The 18,529-nt window shown below is 36.6% G+C and overlaps 3 protein-coding genes across 3 annotated transcripts; 1 reads left to right on the top strand and 2 right to left on the bottom strand.

Moving 5' to 3' along the window:
• Positions 1-4,519: 4,519 nt before the first annotated feature.
• On the top strand, positions 4,520-11,324 carry LOC128880392 (gustatory receptor for sugar taste 64f-like). The gene is made up of 11 exons (XM_054130425.1): positions 4,520-4,763; positions 4,829-4,976; positions 5,328-5,446; positions 5,567-5,761; positions 5,990-6,099; positions 6,336-6,506; positions 6,915-7,087; positions 7,936-8,101; positions 8,329-8,418; positions 9,439-9,531; positions 10,884-11,324. Coding segments are annotated over exons 1-11 (1,287 nt in total). The 5' UTR covers positions 4,520-4,762; the 3' UTR covers positions 10,905-11,324.
• A 114-nt stretch (positions 11,325-11,438) lies between these two features.
• LOC128880391 (gustatory receptor for sugar taste 64f-like) lies at positions 11,439-16,941 on the bottom strand. The gene is made up of 10 exons (XM_054130424.1): positions 16,757-16,941; positions 14,708-14,956; positions 14,276-14,507; positions 13,643-13,778; positions 12,796-12,995; positions 12,634-12,725; positions 12,294-12,514; positions 12,041-12,209; positions 11,737-11,826; positions 11,439-11,638 (listed from the first exon to the last, which is right to left on the bottom strand). Exons 2-10 carry the CDS (start codon positions 14,924-14,926, stop codon positions 11,576-11,578), a joined length of 1,422 nt encoding a protein of 473 aa, XP_053986399.1. The 5' UTR covers positions 14,927-14,956; positions 16,757-16,941; the 3' UTR covers positions 11,439-11,575.
• A 322-nt stretch (positions 16,942-17,263) lies between these two features.
• LOC128880395 (28S ribosomal protein S14, mitochondrial) lies at positions 17,264-18,155 on the bottom strand. Its single transcript, XM_054130430.1, has 3 exons — positions 18,016-18,155; positions 17,793-17,933; positions 17,264-17,507 (listed from the first exon to the last, which is right to left on the bottom strand). The coding sequence occupies exons 1-3, from the start codon at positions 18,124-18,126 to the stop codon at positions 17,322-17,324; spliced, it is 438 nt and encodes a 145-aa protein (XP_053986405.1). The 5' UTR covers positions 18,127-18,155; the 3' UTR covers positions 17,264-17,321.
• Positions 18,156-18,529: the final 374 nt, after the last annotated feature.

The raw sequence follows: 18,529 nt of genomic DNA, 5'->3' as shown, positions 1-18,529 counted from the left end.
AATAACGGTTACGAGTTCAATTCGAGCACAGTTTCGTGTTCGCGATGAAATCTCACCGATGTACGCATTTGTAATAAAAATGGAAGCACAGATAACAGGTGTATGATACGACCAGACGATTGCTGCTAAGTAATACACGTAAATCGATCGAAAATGTTTGTCAAGTGTATGTACAGCAACAACGGCCTTCGCGGTTAAGTTCGTTACAAGTGAATAAACAGTATAGTAAGCGGTGTATACCGCTCAGCAATGTGTGGGAGAAGTATGTAAACATCGCTCACATGTGTGAATCGACTACAACATGAGTACAATGTTTTCCTTTTTTCCAGCGTTTCTGTGATAATCATCTCGAATTTATAACTAGCTGCGATTATCGAGCAGGATTAGAAGTAAACAAGCCTGTTAGGGGGCAGAACATGATTAAGCTTTAACGAGCATCAAACATTGGAATAAATATTCATAGCGATTAATTAAATGTTGAGTCAAAGAGAATTAAGAGCATGAAATTTTTATTTCTTTATACTACCGACTCTATTAACGGATTATTATTAATCGTTTGGAGTATACACTTTTAGCAACGATTTCTGGAAATTGTACCGTAAAAGATTTGAAAATGATGAAAGGATTATAAGCTGGAAAATATTATCTCGAGATATCGAAATCAGGCCGATATCTTTTTGGTCTTTTTCCGTAAAGAATAAATATTTTCAGACTAAATAAAAGATCGATAGAGAAACAAGTACGTATATATTCGCTGAATAAGGCTTGTATTGTTTCAATAATATATAATGATACGTATTTAAGAACGAGTAGAGAATAATACAGCAAAAGTTTGAGTGCGTTTAATCAAGCGTCGCGGGCTGCATTATGATCGGATTTCGAAACAATGTTTTCAACCCTGAATCTTTAATAGCGAACTTCGAACAAACACTTCCGCTTTGTTTAAGAACATTTCCTGTCGTCGAATACTTTTGAGTACGTTTAATTGTCACTCGTCAGCAGCTCCACTTTGTGCGCGTGCAATATTATCGGGGAGAAGCCGTGTACCGCGGAAAATGCGAAACAGCATTTCTAATGCTCGTTTCGAATTGAATCCATTATGTTCGCCGTGATTGCGCGAGAGACGTAGTTGACGAACAGTAACAAAAGTGAAGCGATTCGAACTACGAACGGCATGATATCTGGTACAGGCAAACCTATTGGTTTCCACGGCTACAAAGGGGAGGATATTAAAGTGGGTCGGAATTACGGGACAAGATCCACATACGCGCCCCTTTTCACTGGAAGCAAATGCAAGCGGCGCGGCGTGACAATGGAAAAATTCTGTTTACACAACCTGTCAGGTTATCGTTTGTTCGCGTATACGGGACACCGCACCGTGCAGGAGATACAGAGCCAACGAGACCATGCGTCACTGTGAATAAACATGATTAAAAATCTAAGGATCGATTTCATAATTCAATCGCTACTGCATGTGCATTCATTATAATTTATTTTTTTTAGAGTAATGTAAAGGATAGTGGTATAACACATATAGTTTATAGTATATATATTATATATTACAAATACTATATATATACTCTTAAGGTAGGTATTATATTCTTTTTATATTACTTTATATTATATAATGTAATATATACGTATACGTGTTGTAATTATAATATAAAGTAGTAATATTAAAAAAGGATATGTAATATTTATAAAATCATACAATATGAAATAATATAAAAGAAACATGATACTTTCTATAACTAATGCCTTGAAAATCGTTCAATGCCATTTATACTTTTGAACCTAATGTTAATCGTATACAAACGATTTCTCTTTGTGATTTTATTTTGATAAATTTCTTTAAAAAAAAAAAAAAAAAAATTCATTAGTTTACATTTATTCTTACGTATACTTCAAGATAAACCCTTTTTTTCGCACAAAACATCTGCTGCTCGTCTCTAACAGTTTTATTATTGTATTAATGTACGTTGTCGTTAACCACCTCTATTAAACAAACGATGCTAAAACGAACTGTTGCGTTTTCTTTTCCTATAACGAGTATATTTTTGGGGTGTTGAAATACTCCGTGATGTCAGTTGGACAGCGAACTTAAAACGACAACTGAAGTTTCGCGTTATTGATCCCATCAAACTGTTCGAGTACCTTTATCCGCATTCTTTCCAACCAACGACGAAGTTGAGTGATGAATGCACATCCAGCCTGATAAATGACTCAGATGGTTACACGTTTGAATAAACAGTTGGGAATCGTTTACTCTAATCGTGTAAGGAAAAACAGCTGTGCTTGACATTTTCTGGAAGTGGCTAGCAGTTCGCAAGAATCCCATATGGAATGATGAGTGAAATACATCGCGACTACTATATCTGCAATATATACAAGGTGTCCCAGAATTATTGTAAGAAGAACCGTCTCAGCTACCCCCTCTTCCCATTTTCGATTCTTACACTAACTTTGGGACACTCTGTATAACGAAATTCCGGTATAACTCCCATGTCAGTGAGCGGCCATAAAAATGATAATTTTATGAAGAGGCACGAACTCGTTACACTGGTCGATAGAACGATAGATTATTCAAGATTCCTAAGGGACGAATTTGTAACCCTTCCCTGCTAAGTAAGATATATTTAAGCGTATCTACTACTACCAGACACATTAGAAATGTTCATCGTCCTCCAGACGATCATTCTCAACGCCATTATTATTCTCATCGTCATCATCATGGTCATTATCGTAGTTATTGTACTATCATAGATATTCATATCGCTATTGTCGTCATCGTCGTGATGGTTATCGAGATTGTTAGTGTTGTTGTTATTGTCACTGTCATCGTCATCGTCATCGTCATGATCATTATCGTAGTTGGTATCATAGATGTTTTCATCGTGATCGTCATCGTCCTCTAGACAGTCATTCTCAACGCCATTATTATTCTCATCGTCATCGTCATCGTCATCGTCATCACATACATATGTCACGAAACAAACCGCACAGGACCTTAAAAGACCCACAAAATATTTTGTTCTTATCTCAAAAACGTTCCCGATTGAAATCCAGCTTGTAACGGTTTATACGAAGCGTTCTGCACACTTGGATGCGACGATGCATATCTGTTATTCCTCTGTCATAGGTTATAGGCGCCCTATATAAACAATAGCTTATTCAGCGGACCGTATATCTATCAGTTCATTTTCCGACGTGTTCTCCTACGGAAGGAGTTATCCTCGACACGTGATATTCGCAGTTACAAATACGACTCGTTACTTCCATCCGTTCCTTTCGTTCTCTAATTACTCGAATTTCAATGTAAAAATACGCAAAACCCATATTAAGAAGTTTGAGTAATACTTTATTTTAACATTATTGTTTGTAACCAAGTTAATTTTTCCTATCGAATTGCTCTTCTTTCATTCGCCACCCTTTTCTACGAAATACTTCCGTTTGTCAAAGTGATGATATTTACAAAGTGATTTACTAAATTTTGTAAGATTCGCAACATTTTTGTTTGATTCGGAACATATCAACTTTCTACGCCATGAAATACGTAGTATGTCGGATTACGGCGATATAAAGAAAACATCCAGCGGAATGCAGTCTCTAAATATGACCGTTACGAACATGATATCGATCAATGTTAGGTATGTGTAAAAAAGATTTGATATTTTTGACATCGTGCATCGACATCCTCGTAATTTGACACTCTCAGATGTGAACAGTGGTTAGAAACGTGGAATATCTTTGCTGCATTTTTAACGCGTGTTGGACTTGTGTGAAAGTGGAAAAAGTCAAGTCTGAAGGGCTTCATACCTCATCCATTTCGACGAATAACATCTTTTAGATGCATATTTTATTGAGGAATATTAAAAATATTTTTTCAAGTTATTCCAAATAATTTCTGCATACTATAAGCAACTAGTGATGGGTAAAACCCTAGGCTTCGAATAAATCTGAAGTTCGCCAATATGTTTGTCTCGTTTCCTCTTTCGAATATTTTCCGAAAAAGGAAACGAGACAAACACATCAGCAAACTTCCGATTTATTCGAAACCTAGGCTTTTGCCCATCTCTGTAAGCAACCATGTTAAGGAGGCCACATGCAATTTGACTACAATTCACTTGTTATTTAAAACGCATTAAACGATACTGTTCCGCGTACGTTCACTCCTCCTCTATTTATCAATCATTGCAATGTCCACAAATTCGTACGAACGGTAAGAAAGTTCCGATAACCTAAGCGGAAATCTTCTTGACCCACTATACCAAAGAACAAACCCTTCGTCCGTTGCGGAATGTTACGCTTACCGTCGGTGTGTCCAGTGCGATGTTCGAGCCAATATTTCCAATGGTTGTTTAAACATACGTTTATTGAGCTTCCGCTCCCTATAAGACACCCTCCACCCTTTCTCCTCGGCGTACGACAAAACTCTGAAACAACGATTTCGTCTCCTATTCGTCATGCGATCCTGCATCGTGCACACCGTCGATCGCGACACGTCCCGAATGAAGTTCATAGATCGGATCGAATATCGAACGTCGTACTATCACGCTTCGATTGATTAACGTTTGTCATGAAAGTGAAGTGGATCGAATAAACAAAGTGCAATTATCTTAGAAACGTTAGAAGTAACGGAGGTACCGCGCGAAGAAATAATAAATCTGCAGCGTACCAAATCGTCCATGAAATTTTCAGATCTAAAGACACCGCGCAGGTTGGCAACTTCCGTAGTCTGAAGCCCAACGCAGAGATCACCGACAGTAAGTTGCGCTAACGATCTTTGCGAATCCGCATTACCGGTACAGTGATTTAATTCGATTGGTAGTGTCAGGTCCAGCGGAACCTTCGGCAGGAAATTTTAATCCGCCAACGGACAGTTTGCACGCGTCCATGAGGCCGATCATCATGCTCGCACAGTGCTTCTCCATGTTTCCTGTGTCTGGCGTTAATACTCCAGATGCTTCGTACCTTAGGCAAGTTATTTCTTCTTTAACGAAACTTTATGCTTGTAGACCCTCGTGGATGTTCAAGTGTGGTTGAACATTATTGTATCGCATATTCAAGTATATTGAATTTTAATATACGTATATCGTTCAAATTATTCGTGAAAAAAAGCGAACCTTTTCGCCAGGATTCGAACCTGAGATCGACGCAGTTGCAGCCTGCTACATTACTCACTACCCTAAACACCACAAGAATTTTAATCAGATCGTGACACATACTTAAATGTATATTAAATTGTAGCATGTACTAAAATATAACATATTAAAGTACATCGAATTGTGTCCTACACTAAACTATATTGAATTTTAACATATATTCAGGTTCACTTGGCGAAGCCCAAAGATTATTTATTGCATAATTTCACTACTTGGTTCGTCGATGATGACGGTTTTCAACATTCTGAGGATAGTTACTACAGAAGTAACTCCTGCAAAAATGAGTAAGTTAATTTTCCTGCTACCAATTTTCACATTTTAATCAAGAAGGAAATATTTCGTTTTTATTTTCATTATAATAATTGTTATCGAAATAACACACTTTATTGTTTTATGGGTATTAGCCAATTTAGTTTTCAATGGGACTAATTTGATCGCGTCTTTCCTTTTCCTGAAATTGGCCACGCAGTGGCCTTGCTTAATGCTGACGTGGGAGAAGCTTGAAAAGGAGTTTTCCAACAAACACAGAAAAGTCTCCAGATTGTCTCTGTCCACTAAATTCAAGATGGTGACTATAACGGTGGTGATATTGGCTTTAGGTGGGTGACGTTTATATTTTTCTTATCAATGCCGACAAACGCTTTCACTTCCGGAGAGTGAAAAATTTCTCTCACAAATTTTAATACGTTCTACACGTTAAAAAAGTTTTGCAAAATTTTTATATACGTAACATTATATTAATATTTCTTTTGACACTTGCAATTAAATTTGCTCGATCTTTAATCTAATAATCTTCTGAATAACGAATTATGGTAAATTTATTGCAGTGGAGCATGGTTTTTCCATTCTTCATGGTTACATCAGAGCCAAAGAATGCGCAGATTTTCAAGGTAATTCGGATATTATTGGTATCTATTTCCAATCGCAATTTCCCCAGGTGAGAAAAGTATTTTCATCTAACTTTTAATTAACCCTTTATAGGCCGGAGCTCCCTGGGCATTTTTTTGTTCACTTTTTTTTGTGTGGATAAGCGTAGAAACTTAAAAATACAAAATTCAAGCTTCTTCCTTACTGGTAATAATGAGTACCAGTGACCTATAAAGGGTTAATGGCAGTTGTTGTGTACAGCCTGAAGAACATTCTCAAATCTCGTGTCTTCCCTTTTTTAATTAGGTCTTTTCTAAAATTTCGTACAGCTTATGGAAAGGTATAGTGGTGGACATTATTAACATTTTGTGTACTTTCTCTTGGAACTTTGTCGACTTGTTTCTCATTCTGATCAGCATAGCTTTGACAGACCAATTTCGCCAATTAAATACTCGCTTATACTCTATCAGAGGCAAGGTAAGGTGCACTTTCCAAATATTTCTATAACTCTAATAAAACTTCATTCGTAACCACGATTCATTTTTGCGTTACTACAGTTATCGAATAAATTCACAAGGAATTTGATTGCCGATTATACAATTCGATGACTGCGATTACTAATAAACAGTTCTTTGAATTTTTCCATAGCTGCAAAGTGAAAAGTGAAAACGTTATAGCAATCGTTGGTACTCAATAAATTATCGTTTCTAGTACAACGTGATATTCGCAAGCCCGCCAATCTCGCGTTATAAGAAAAAGCGTTTTGTTGATAAAGGAAATCAGTAATTGCTGCTCGAAGTTTTTCTATTTTCACGGTGTAGCTGTTGTAATCTTAGCGAACGAATGTAAGAATTATCGTTTCTAATGACGAATCTTGGTCGTTAGTATCATTTCATTGTTAAGGCAATGCCAGAATGGTGGTGGGCCGAGGCAAGAAACGACTATAACCATTTGGCAAGCTTGACGAGGCAACTGGACTCCCATATCTCTGTAATGGTTCTTCTCTCCTTCGCCACCGATCTCTACTTCATCTGCATACAACTACTCTTCTCTTTCAAGTATACATATTGAAGCATAATCTTAAGTGTGCCATTTTTCCCACTGCATTGCCTTGGGCAGTTTATTTTCAATACTTTTGTAACCGACTTGCGTATTTCGAATATTATTAGAACATTAGGCTGACTTAACGTACATTACATATTACATACAGGGTGTTCCAAAAATGTTGGAGGTTCTTGAAAGGGGTGGTTCCGGGAGGTGGTGATTCGGAACAACTTTTTCCTTAGCGAAAGTGTTGTCCGAAGCTTCGTTAAGGAGATATTAACAGAAAATCCCGACTAATCAGAGCGCGAGTATGCCGGTGGAGAGCCCGCAGTAGTATAGGTCACGCCTTAGCCAGCCGTGCTCGTACGTTACCGCGAGTATGCCGGTGGAGCGTTCGCAGTAGTATAGGGTAAGCCCTACTCGGACGCCCTCGTACGCCAGTGATGGACAAAACCCTAGACTTCGAATAAGTCTGAAGTTTGCCGATATTTTTGTCTCGTTTCCTCTTTTGAACATTTTCCAAAGAAGGAAACGAGACAAACACATCGGCAAACTTTAGATCTATTCGAAGTCTAGGGTTTTGCCCATCACTGATCCGCGAGTATGCCGGTGGAGCGTTCGCAGTAGAATAGGTCACGTCTTAGCGAGCCGTGCTCGTACGTTACCGCGAGTATGCGTTTTTTGGGCCACCCTGTATTATGTTTTTCATATTTTTTAATGATCGTTCATTTGTAGTAAAAAAAGTAGTCCTGGTCCTCGGTGTTAACTCAGTGACTTTCGTTCAGTCACATTTAATTTTAAAGCATTCAATAGTTATTTCTCGTGAAACATATGTAGAACGTTAAAATTTTCTATTTTGAAGCAGTCCTATGCGAGGCTTGGTCGAGAAAATTTACTTCAGCTTCTCCTTTGGATTCTTGTTGGCAAGGACGACGCTAGTTTCCTTATGCGCGGCAGCAATACACGACGAGTCCTTGCTACCTGCTCCGATTTTATACACCGTTTCCGGAAGCAGCTTCTGCGCTGAAGTAATATCTCGTATATTTCATTTTTACAACATACAGCAAAATCACCGTATCAAAATCACAATAATGAAAGTTAATTAGTACATTTTTTTATCGTTCATTTGTTTAAATATACATGTTCGTGTAAGTCATTCGGTTTCCATTTGTTTCATCAAAAACTTTTCGCCAAAAGTCGCGCTTTTGTTAATTCTGCCACCCCGAGAAATTCATTAATTTTGCTATTTTCATAGGTCATGAGGTTTCTCTCTCAAGTTACGACGGACAGCATCTGCTTGACTGGAATGAAATTCTTCTCGGTGACCAGGGGTCTCGTGTTAACTGTACGTATACGACAGTGCCTCTCAACCTTTGTTAAATTCGATTCTTAATTCGCTTCCTTTAATTTTTAAGAGCTTAAAATTGGCATGATAATACAATCTTAACTTAATATATGTACTACGGAATGGGATATACAGCGAAATAAAATATTTACTATAATTTTAACCCACCGTATAAATAACGAGACACATCGAGTTTAAAGTTTTAATGAGAACCATGAGATCGGCAATCTTTGCAAAGTTTAATAATATTCGGTTTTAATTTCGTCCTGAAGTTCTATTTGAGAAACAGCACGGAAACTCCTTCAAACTACATACATATGAAAGTTTGAAAACGCCATAATTGAAACTTGAATTACTATCAGCGGGTGAAATATATTAGATAATATAGTTAGATAATTAGATAATTGTTTGCTTAACCGCAAATAATGACAAAGAGAAATAAATATAGTATACATGTATCACGTAAATGTATTATGTTCACGAACGGATGTTCTGTTCGAGGATTGTACAAATGAATGCCAGAGATTAACAATAAACACTTTAATCTCGTCTATTACTAAAACGATGGTATAATGCGTTAAAAGTGTTCGTAACAGTACCTGTCGATGTTGTCGAAGGTGAACTATCGAAGGTTGAGTATTCTGACGCTATCTGGTTGAGTGAGTCTGTGTGGTTCCCGAGTAGGCGAACGTTATTCCAGGCGCACACATTAATTAACACTTTGAACTTGATGAGACAATCACTGAGATATTTATGAGAAAACTAACAATGAGAGCTGTTACGCGCGCACGTGCGCGGCCATTGCGCGTTTTGAAACTGGCCCAAAAAGTCTCACGATGACATAGAGCGTCCACTGTCAATCGATTAGTTGATCGATGCGACGCTAGAGACATCAAGGCGCTCTTCGCGTAAAGGTCGATTCGCAAACATAATATGAAAATTACGCAAAATTTCCATCTTTCAATCTTGCGGCTTTCCATCATTAAAATATTACGAATTCGTTATTTAAACATGTTTCAGGTGGCAGGGACTATAGTCACCTACGAATTGGTTCTCGTCCAGTTTAATTCCGTTCACCAAATCGATCCAACGAACATTACGGACGTCTGCGAGGTGAAGTAGACGCGTTTGCAAGTATCTTTCGAGGCGCTTTAGAAGGATTCCTCCTCGAACTTCCCTTTCCCGCCTAAAAATGCTTCTAAATCCGTAGTAGTATACAGGGTGTCCCAAAAATCGAGGAGGAGCCGGAAATGGGGGGTAGCTGAGACGATTCTGAACAACAATTTCCTTTGCAAAAATGTCGGATGGGGCTTCGTTAAGGAGATATTAAGAGAAAACCCCGACCAATCAGAGCGCGCGTAGACCGTTCGAGCGGCCGCGGTAGCGAAGGCTACGCGCGCTCTGATTGGTCGGGGTTTTCTCTTAATATCTCCTTAACGAAGCCCCATCCGACATTTTTGCAAAGGAAATTGTAGTTCAGAATCGTCTCAGCTACCCCCCATTTCCGGCTCCTCCCCGACTTTTGGGACACCCTGTATAGCTGCTGTATATACAATACGATTTGAACTAGCGTATTGCCTCGTAGTGTTTTAGAATAACTTCTGTAAATTAATCTTGTATTCATAGCTTTTACTTTCTCTATGATTGTAATTGGTATAAAAATTTTCTGAAAAGTAATTATGTACATTTACCTAGCGTATGATTTCCGTGGCTTTCACGGAACTTGTTTTAACACTTGATAATGCTTGAGGCTTGTAGCAGTATCCTTCGAGAAAAGTGTTTCGCAGTGCCCCTTCGAAATAATTCTTTTTATTTATATTTTCGGAAATATCTTTGAAATCATAAGAAATATCGAACGAACTTTTACAAAAGGTGATTTTACAATAACTCCGCGACCGAGCGCGCGCTATTCGGGCGCTGTGATTGGTCGGTGGTTTTTCGTTAATAATTCAAAAACGAAGAATCATCCGACATTTTTGCAAAGGAAATTGTGGTTCAGAATCCTCTCAGCTACCCTCCATTTCCGGTTCTTACACTAATTTTGGGACACCCGGTATATTAAAACACAGCCGCGCGGAGGACTCGACCTATAGACAGCACTGCTTTATTATGTCGTTAACAAATATTGATAGAATTATGTATAAAACTAGAAGGAGCTATCCATAGTACTGTAGTATAGGCTTAATAATATGAGCTTGAATATTTATAACGCTGTCTGTATTTTTAATCCTTTCATAATCCTGTGTATTATACATGTATTACAATATATTGATGTTTTTGTCTCAACAAAAAATGCTTTTCATTTTTCATAGAAGTAAAACCACTATTGAAAGTTTGTAATATTAGCAATAGTACCATTAGCGACAATGGTAAAGCTGATAAAGAAAGGTGACGAGCCATTAAAAGGTTCAACAGCATTGTTGTTTTTATAAAATTTCACTTGCAGACTTGTTTGTTTGTTGTAGTTCCTCGTTTCGAAGAACTGATCCTGGTGACGATTTAATACTTTCTCTGCGGAGAAGGAGCTTTGCCTGCCATCCTTCTCTGTACATCAATCATTAAGAACTACAGAATTTCAACATCCTCGGATTATTTAAAACTAGAACGGCATACATGTGTATTTATCCTCCGTAGATGATAATCGAGCGATGCATGACATATTTTATAGCAAACCGAGTATATAGATCGTTTAATGCAATAGTATTGTAACTAACATGCAAAATAATACGATGTATGACTATGTTGATAAAAAGAAATTTTACTTCTTTCGTTGCACCTTGAACAATGCGGTAATCTCGATTAATGTATACTCGACGTAAGATGAGGACGGTGGAGCAGTGGATAGCGTAGCTGATTACCATGCTGAGGGCTAGGTTTCGAATTCTGGGCGTGTCCGGACCCAGTTTTTTCAACGCATTGCTTATATAAAAATATATGGAACAAGTGGCGTAAGATAAGTTAATGGAAAATAAGATAATAAGGCCAAAAAGAGAGGCGTTGTAAGAAAAAAAGAAAAAATGTACTAGATGTGTAAAATAATGATTTATTTGAAATACGAAAAGTCTTGAATAACAAAACTAAATGCAAAAACATATAAAATATCGACAATAGAATTGAACAAGTAAAATAGACACGCTAAATCTTTCGACTTATTCGTTCACGGTGACGAATCATTGAACTGCAAAAGTACGACTTCGTACGTTATGATCGCCCCTGCCACCTGTAAATAAATATTGTTTGAACGCAGTATATTAAAGGAGTATTGTACAGGGTGGAAAGTATATGAACGGGAATAATTTGAAATGCTGATCAATTTACCGCAAGCATAAAGTTTCTCGTAATTGAAAAGAAACGTAATCCTGTCAGCGTTACATCATCTGTAGCGAGTTGATATTCCAACCTCTGAGCCTGTCGATAAATATTTCCATTAACACTAGCAGTCTAGAGATATCTTTCTCAAATGTTCACTACAACATTCTTGAAATTTATAACTTTTCAGAAGCGTGAACAAAGTAAATTCATAGTTGAAATTCTTGTAATTTAAAAATGCTACAATGTTCTACCTTCTTGAAGAATAAGATCAAACGTATACGAGAGCCCACTAAATATTCTTAGAAATTACCTCCGAGTCGTAACTGGACGTTGAACAACTGTACAGGCAAGGTAACACCCTCTTGCTTTGATCATGTATTCTAGCGGTAAACAAAGTAACCGCGCATGTACGAGCGATGAGAAATGCGAAGGAGCCGAAAAAGTATATGTCGCTTAAGATGGAACTGCTGTTCGAGTTCCTTTTAACGTACAAACAAATTAGTTAATTACTAATAATTACTAATAGAAAGTTGTTCCTTTGTTTATAAATAAATTGCACTTACGATAGACCATTCAGTAATTGGAGACAGATGAAGTACAGATTGTTTCCGAACGATAATAGAATAATCGGTGAAATATGGTCGTCCACTTTTTTTACGAGAGCACTCAAGACCGCGTATGCTTTGCGCACTTTGTGCCAGCTGAACGAGCGTCGATCTTTCACTAGCATGATCGCTACTCTCTTGTTCAAAAACTTGTATCTTTCAGCCAGGCCTGTGGAAACCTAAAGATTATACGAAAACGTTTCACTGGCTGGCTCTGTCTCGCTCTGACCTGGTGCGTTTACTAGTAAATGCGTGAAACAGATGAAAATAAGAAATAATTTATATATTAAATTTGTACCAGCATAACGAAGACATCTGTAAAGTTCCAAATGAAGGTCGCTAGTTTGCTAACGATAAAGACGTATATACCGAAAGCAAAGTTGTAATCCACTGAAATGAAAAATAAGTTTAGTAATGGTTTGTGAAACACTTGGACACTTTATATATGACATAATCTTACTTATTTTAAAGACAAAGGCATGCGATCGTAGACTGTATATTTCTAGAAAGTTGCGAAACGTCGAGTTTCTCGATCCGTCCCATTCGTAGCTCCCCGCGTTGTTCAGTATACTTAGGATATGTTCTATGAGAGCCAATAGTAAAACGGTAGAACTTATGAGGAGAAACTTCCATCGAAGGCGTGGATGAACCGTACAATTGCTGGACAGAACAGACGTAACTCGTGTGCGAATTAATGCTTATTAAATGCGACTAAATGCACCAGGTCATCTATTTAATGAAAAATTTTTACAAATCTAAAATTTTAATAGGAAAGAAAAAAAAATGGTGAATGAGTCTGTCTGACGAAAATAATAGAAAACAAATATTTTCCTACATTTCTTCAACTATTCATATCCTTCCGGTACAATTATCATATTTTTAGTATACAAACTCTTTGATGCTATTTCGTAACGTACGTTTTACTTAAAAAATATAAAATGCATATGCAAATTACCTTACATATTTTTATCCATAATAATTTAAACAATGCCGCCTACAATATTCCGAATTCCTATCTCGTTAAAAATTCACCAGTCTTTTTGTATGTTTGTGATAAAATAAAAAAATCTATCGTAAACTTGTCGGACATCTCCAGGACATCTTCTAGGGTCGCGTGACTGCATTTTACTCGAAAATAAATCAATTATCTAACACACACATCCCCTCGCCCCTCCCTCCCGTCCGCCTTCTCGTAGCGCAATGATGATTAGCAGGTATTGAACTTCGCGTGCGGCACTGATGAAGTGGAAACAACACGGTTTATAACGAATCGCGTCATATTTTTCGTCCGTGAACGCAATATTGACCTGTCTATGTATTGTTCCATGGCCTTCCACTCGTATTGAAGAGACGTCCATCGCGAAGATAGCCAGAAAAATAAAATTGCGCCCAGCAGGCTATTCCCATAGAACACCGTGCCGATCGTTGCTTCGCCTATGCCACCTGAAAACGCGATATTGCATTTTTTTTTTCTTCAGATATTTACCTCGTCGCACCTTATCGCAAGTTGTAGATGAACAATGTAAAATGTATTATTCAGAAAAAATCAATCGAATAACGTTCGAAATGTTAGACAACCTTTGTTTAACGAAGGCAGGTCGTTCTGGGTAGGCTTGCCTCTCAAGACAGCTGAGTTGCTTAGAGTAATTTTTTATTTGAGAAAGAGCGATAGGTAAAGTAAGTTCGACGTAGCCTGTGTCTATGAGATAGCGGTATCGCAATATCAAGCGATAAAAAGCTCGGTTTTATGAGTCGTAAATCGTTGTTTTGCAATGCTAAATGAAGACACAAATTGGCTCTTGGCGTGCCGGTCGGACTAACGTGTTTATTACCTAGTGCGTTTATTTAATCTTTTTTCATGTCTGGCGCGATTAAAAACCGAGAAAGCATTCACGATAGATACGGATCATATATATTCCAGAGAAAAATAATCCACTTACCGCGTGTGTGGAATGTTTCGGCGCTTATGGTTGTCATCATATGTATCGTCGATATAATCGTTATAAAAAGTATCATTACGATGATGAAGACGGAATAGACGGTCAGAAACGAGAATATCTTAAAACGAAGCTCCGTGGGTGACTGAGATTTTATTCCAGACACGGGAAGTATGCCAAATAATTGTGCTAATCTCAAAATGGGTCCCATCGCGCAGTGAAAACTTTCCGAGATCTATGAGAAAATAAATAAACAATGTTGATCAATTTAATTCCTTACTTATTTATCCCTTTGTACGCGTCAAAAAAATTAGTGTCCTTTTTCATTTAAAGAAGGGTTCTACTTTGTTGACTAGAAAAAAGAAAAGAATCGATCTTTCTTTTTAATTCTATGAAAATATCAACTTATATATATATAATATAATAAATTCTCACGGCAGCGTCCATTGAATAACTGTGTTCATCTCGAAACTTTTGTCTTGATGGATTCGTGTTGTAATTTATACGTAATTTTTCGATGTCGTGGTTGTACACCAAGAAGGGCCAGATCTTGCGTGTCGAATTTCTACTTTTAGTAGGAATCTCAGTCAGGGCTAACTTCGTTTTCAACATCATGACCTGAACCTCTGTATGCATCATTGCAAATACGACCATCACGTTACATTTCCGCTACGTACTATAATCCTGTGAAAATAATGGAAACAGTACGCGATAGAGAGAAATAAACACAACAGCAAAACGTGTACAATAAAATTAGGGGGGGGCAGTTTTTCAAGGTACGACTAATACAAAAAGTATTGAAAGCCCGTGGTGTAAGATAAGTAATAGAAAAATAAGACGATAAGGCAAAAAAAAAGAGGTCTCGTTTTCTATTGACCCACGTCTCAGTTGATTCCTGTTTCAGTTTACTCCAGTCTCCTCTATCCCCTGAACTGCAGCGATAAAGATTTTAATATCGCGCGAGCAAACTAATGCAAGTACTTTCTCACAGCAGGAAATGGAGCCGACGTTCTCGAATTTCCAATCACGAGCGTTGTATCTCGTTGAATATCGAATAGCGTTATAAAATGCACCAGGGAGATATTTTTACGGATTTTTATGTGAGAATCGCTTCGTGCGGTTGTTCACGAAACACGTGTTATAGAATTAATTATCAAGCACTGTGGACATTCTATGACGTGACGCACGTTGGAGGCAAACGATACCAATGATGTATTATATTCCCGGAAAAAGGAGCGACAAATGTTTATTCGGGGCATGAACTAATGTGTTGACATTTGAAAGTCTTGTTAACTTACCGTGTTTATGGTTCGCACAACTTTATTTCTGGTGCGATTCTATGCATCGTTACCTGCTCCCATTGCAGAAACGGTAATAAAGATGTTGCGTTGTGCGAAGTAAAAAGGATCGGTATATTGAACTGAGTATTCAACGATTAAATTTAGCGAGGTATAAGGTTTTTGGATGAATTAGATAATTTTACAAGAAATTTGTATTCGGTTTTATTACTACACCTAAAAATACCGAACTGTTTATGGAATATTCGTTATTTAAATGGAGGTAGAAATGAAATTTTCAGATATTTCGGATGAATCGGATCATTCGACAAGAAATTATTATTCAGTTTTCTTCGTATACTTAAAAATAATTCATGTACGTAATAATATATTTAGAATTAAATTACAAAATAATAAACGGAAGTTATTTATGAATTAACCCAATATGGTAAACTAATTAGCTTCGATAATTCTCCGTGAGTTATTCATACTTTGTAGCAGGCAAATATCGTAGATGTTCTATCGCATATAATAACTAATAAAAAAAATGTGACAAATATTGACGCGTTGTCATGTTAGCTATAAAGCTATTGCTATCTTCCTACATGCAAGGAGAATCTGGGTAATTATATTATTGATTTCATATTGTTGTTCGTTACCTTTATACCATCTTACCGCCAGGTAAAATTTATATCAATTTAGTGAAACGAATTCGATTATTATTTCGTCTCATAATTTCGTGCAGTAAATTGTGTTTATATTTAATAAAAAGGTACAGGAAGTATATAGGGAAGGTGTAATGACTTTGGAAGAAAGACAGAAAGCGCGATTACATTTCTTCGTAACGCAACAATAAGTAATATGAACTCGTGGAATGACCTGATACAAAAATGTGTAACCAATTTAAACAAATATTTACGATTTATCATTTATATCAATTTAAGTAGAACTAAATGCTTTATATTTTCGTGAACAGAAGCGGTAAGCTGAGAATTATTGTAATAGAAATAAAAAAAAAAAAAAAAAAAAAAACTTAATAGGATATCGAACAACATAACTTTATAACTTGACACAATTTTGCGTAGGTATGCGAACTCATGGGGTTTGTTGATCACTATCATTGATTCACGGTGCATCAAACAATAAAGACTTATCGAGGAGACATCCATACATATGCAATTCTTATTAATTAAAAAACAATACTCACGATATCTCGAAACTGTGGTACTCATATTTTGGAAATTTAGTTGCCGATGGCGGTGATAAGTGCAACAGGTAAAATTGTAACGTGAACAAAACTGAATTTACTCCGCGAGTATACCAATGTGTACTAGCTCGTAAAGTCCCTTGATTCAGAAGAATTGAACTATGTAGCCGGACCTGCGCCATGCATACCCGACCAGATAGGTGCTTATAGTTACCTGGATCCTCGCGCTTTAACAGCGATAAACAAAGGGGAGTATTTAAAAAACTTCTTGCATGTTAAAAGTGGCAAATCAAAACTGTAAATATCGTTTGCTAAAATTTGCAAATCAATATTCAAATTTTTCGAAAGTAAATAATATTCTTATAAAACAACAAATGTATACAGTCACTGTTTATGCTAACACACCGATAATGGTAATACTTGTAATACCTTAAGAATAATATTTACTAGTAAAAAAGAAAATTAAAATTAATCCCAACATAGATAGAATAAAAGGATTACAAATACTTTGGTTTACTATTTCAATTTATTCAATATTTTAAATTTTTTACAATGTACACGAGTTCTACCATATAGCACGTTCCACACCAGATAATTTATTGTAATCTGCTAAGTGACGGAACATGATTCTAGATAATTTCCATCTCATAACAACACCACGTCCACGAGAAGTCAGTACACAACGATTTGTTAATTGTCTCAGAGCAGTTTGACGAGGAATTTCTTTATCTATTTGTTCGCCAGCAAGTTTCTAAAACAGAAAACTTTATGTCTAGTTCGATCATTAGCAATTGTGCTGTTTGTTAGAAAAGTGATGTAAGATCATTTTTTTTTGAAAAATGGAGTTTCTATAAGCAAAGTTTAAAAACTATCTCACTTTTGTCTGTATGGAAAACTACATTATTATTAATGCCTGTTCGAAAGATAAAATCTTGTACATCCTAAAAGGAAGGTGAATTTACATCACTCTTATAATAAACATCATTCATGTTTCTTTCATAGTTTGAGGTTAAGTTGTGTGTACAACATAACGTACAACAATTTCAGGTGGCAAAATACTGTTTCTCTTAAGGGCAACTAGTCGTAGTCGTTGTGGTGCATAATCTTCTGCCAACTTTCTTCGTTTAACATCACGAATCATCCATCGATTACAATATTTATTACGTACTTGCTGAAACTAACCAGCAAATTTAGATTATATAATCTAAACGTATATCTTGCTGTTACGTATAAAATTCTAAAACGCCGTTTCTACTTACACCAGACGCTGTACAGTTTCTGTTAATAGAAAGAAAATTTGAAAATTTCGACAAACAATTTTTTATTGCAGCCATGTTTTTGCTAACTCGTATCGTATCAGATGGTATCATCAGATGAACTAATTTTTTATACTATGGTCAGCGCTCTCGGCGGGAAAATGTCCAAGTTTGTCATGGGATAGTTCTCTTGCTCGATAAAGCAACCAGTATCTAAATATCAACAATATCGACTGATTCGCGCTCTTTTTTTTTTTTTTTTTTTTTTTTTTTTAATGATACACAATCATTGCAAAGTAGACATTATCCTAAGAAATTTGAAAAAAAGAATTTTATGGATTTCGTTGACCGAGTTGTTTCATATTTCAGTTATTCGTACGATTTTCAATGGATGTCGATAGAGTCAAATGCTGAAACTTCATTGCGGGTAAGGTTCCGCATTGAATATTAATTTTATTACGTAGAGCGCATATTAATCGACTTGTTACAACAATTTAGAATTAAATAATGCTTTATC

This window comes from Hylaeus volcanicus, chromosome 7 (genome assembly GCF_026283585.1).
Source record: "Hylaeus volcanicus isolate JK05 chromosome 7, UHH_iyHylVolc1.0_haploid, whole genome shotgun sequence".
NCBI lineage: Eukaryota > Metazoa > Arthropoda > Insecta > Hymenoptera > Colletidae > Hylaeus > Hylaeus volcanicus.
The sequence above is the reverse complement of the archived record's forward strand: the minus strand, read 5'-3'. Positions and strand labels throughout refer to the sequence as shown.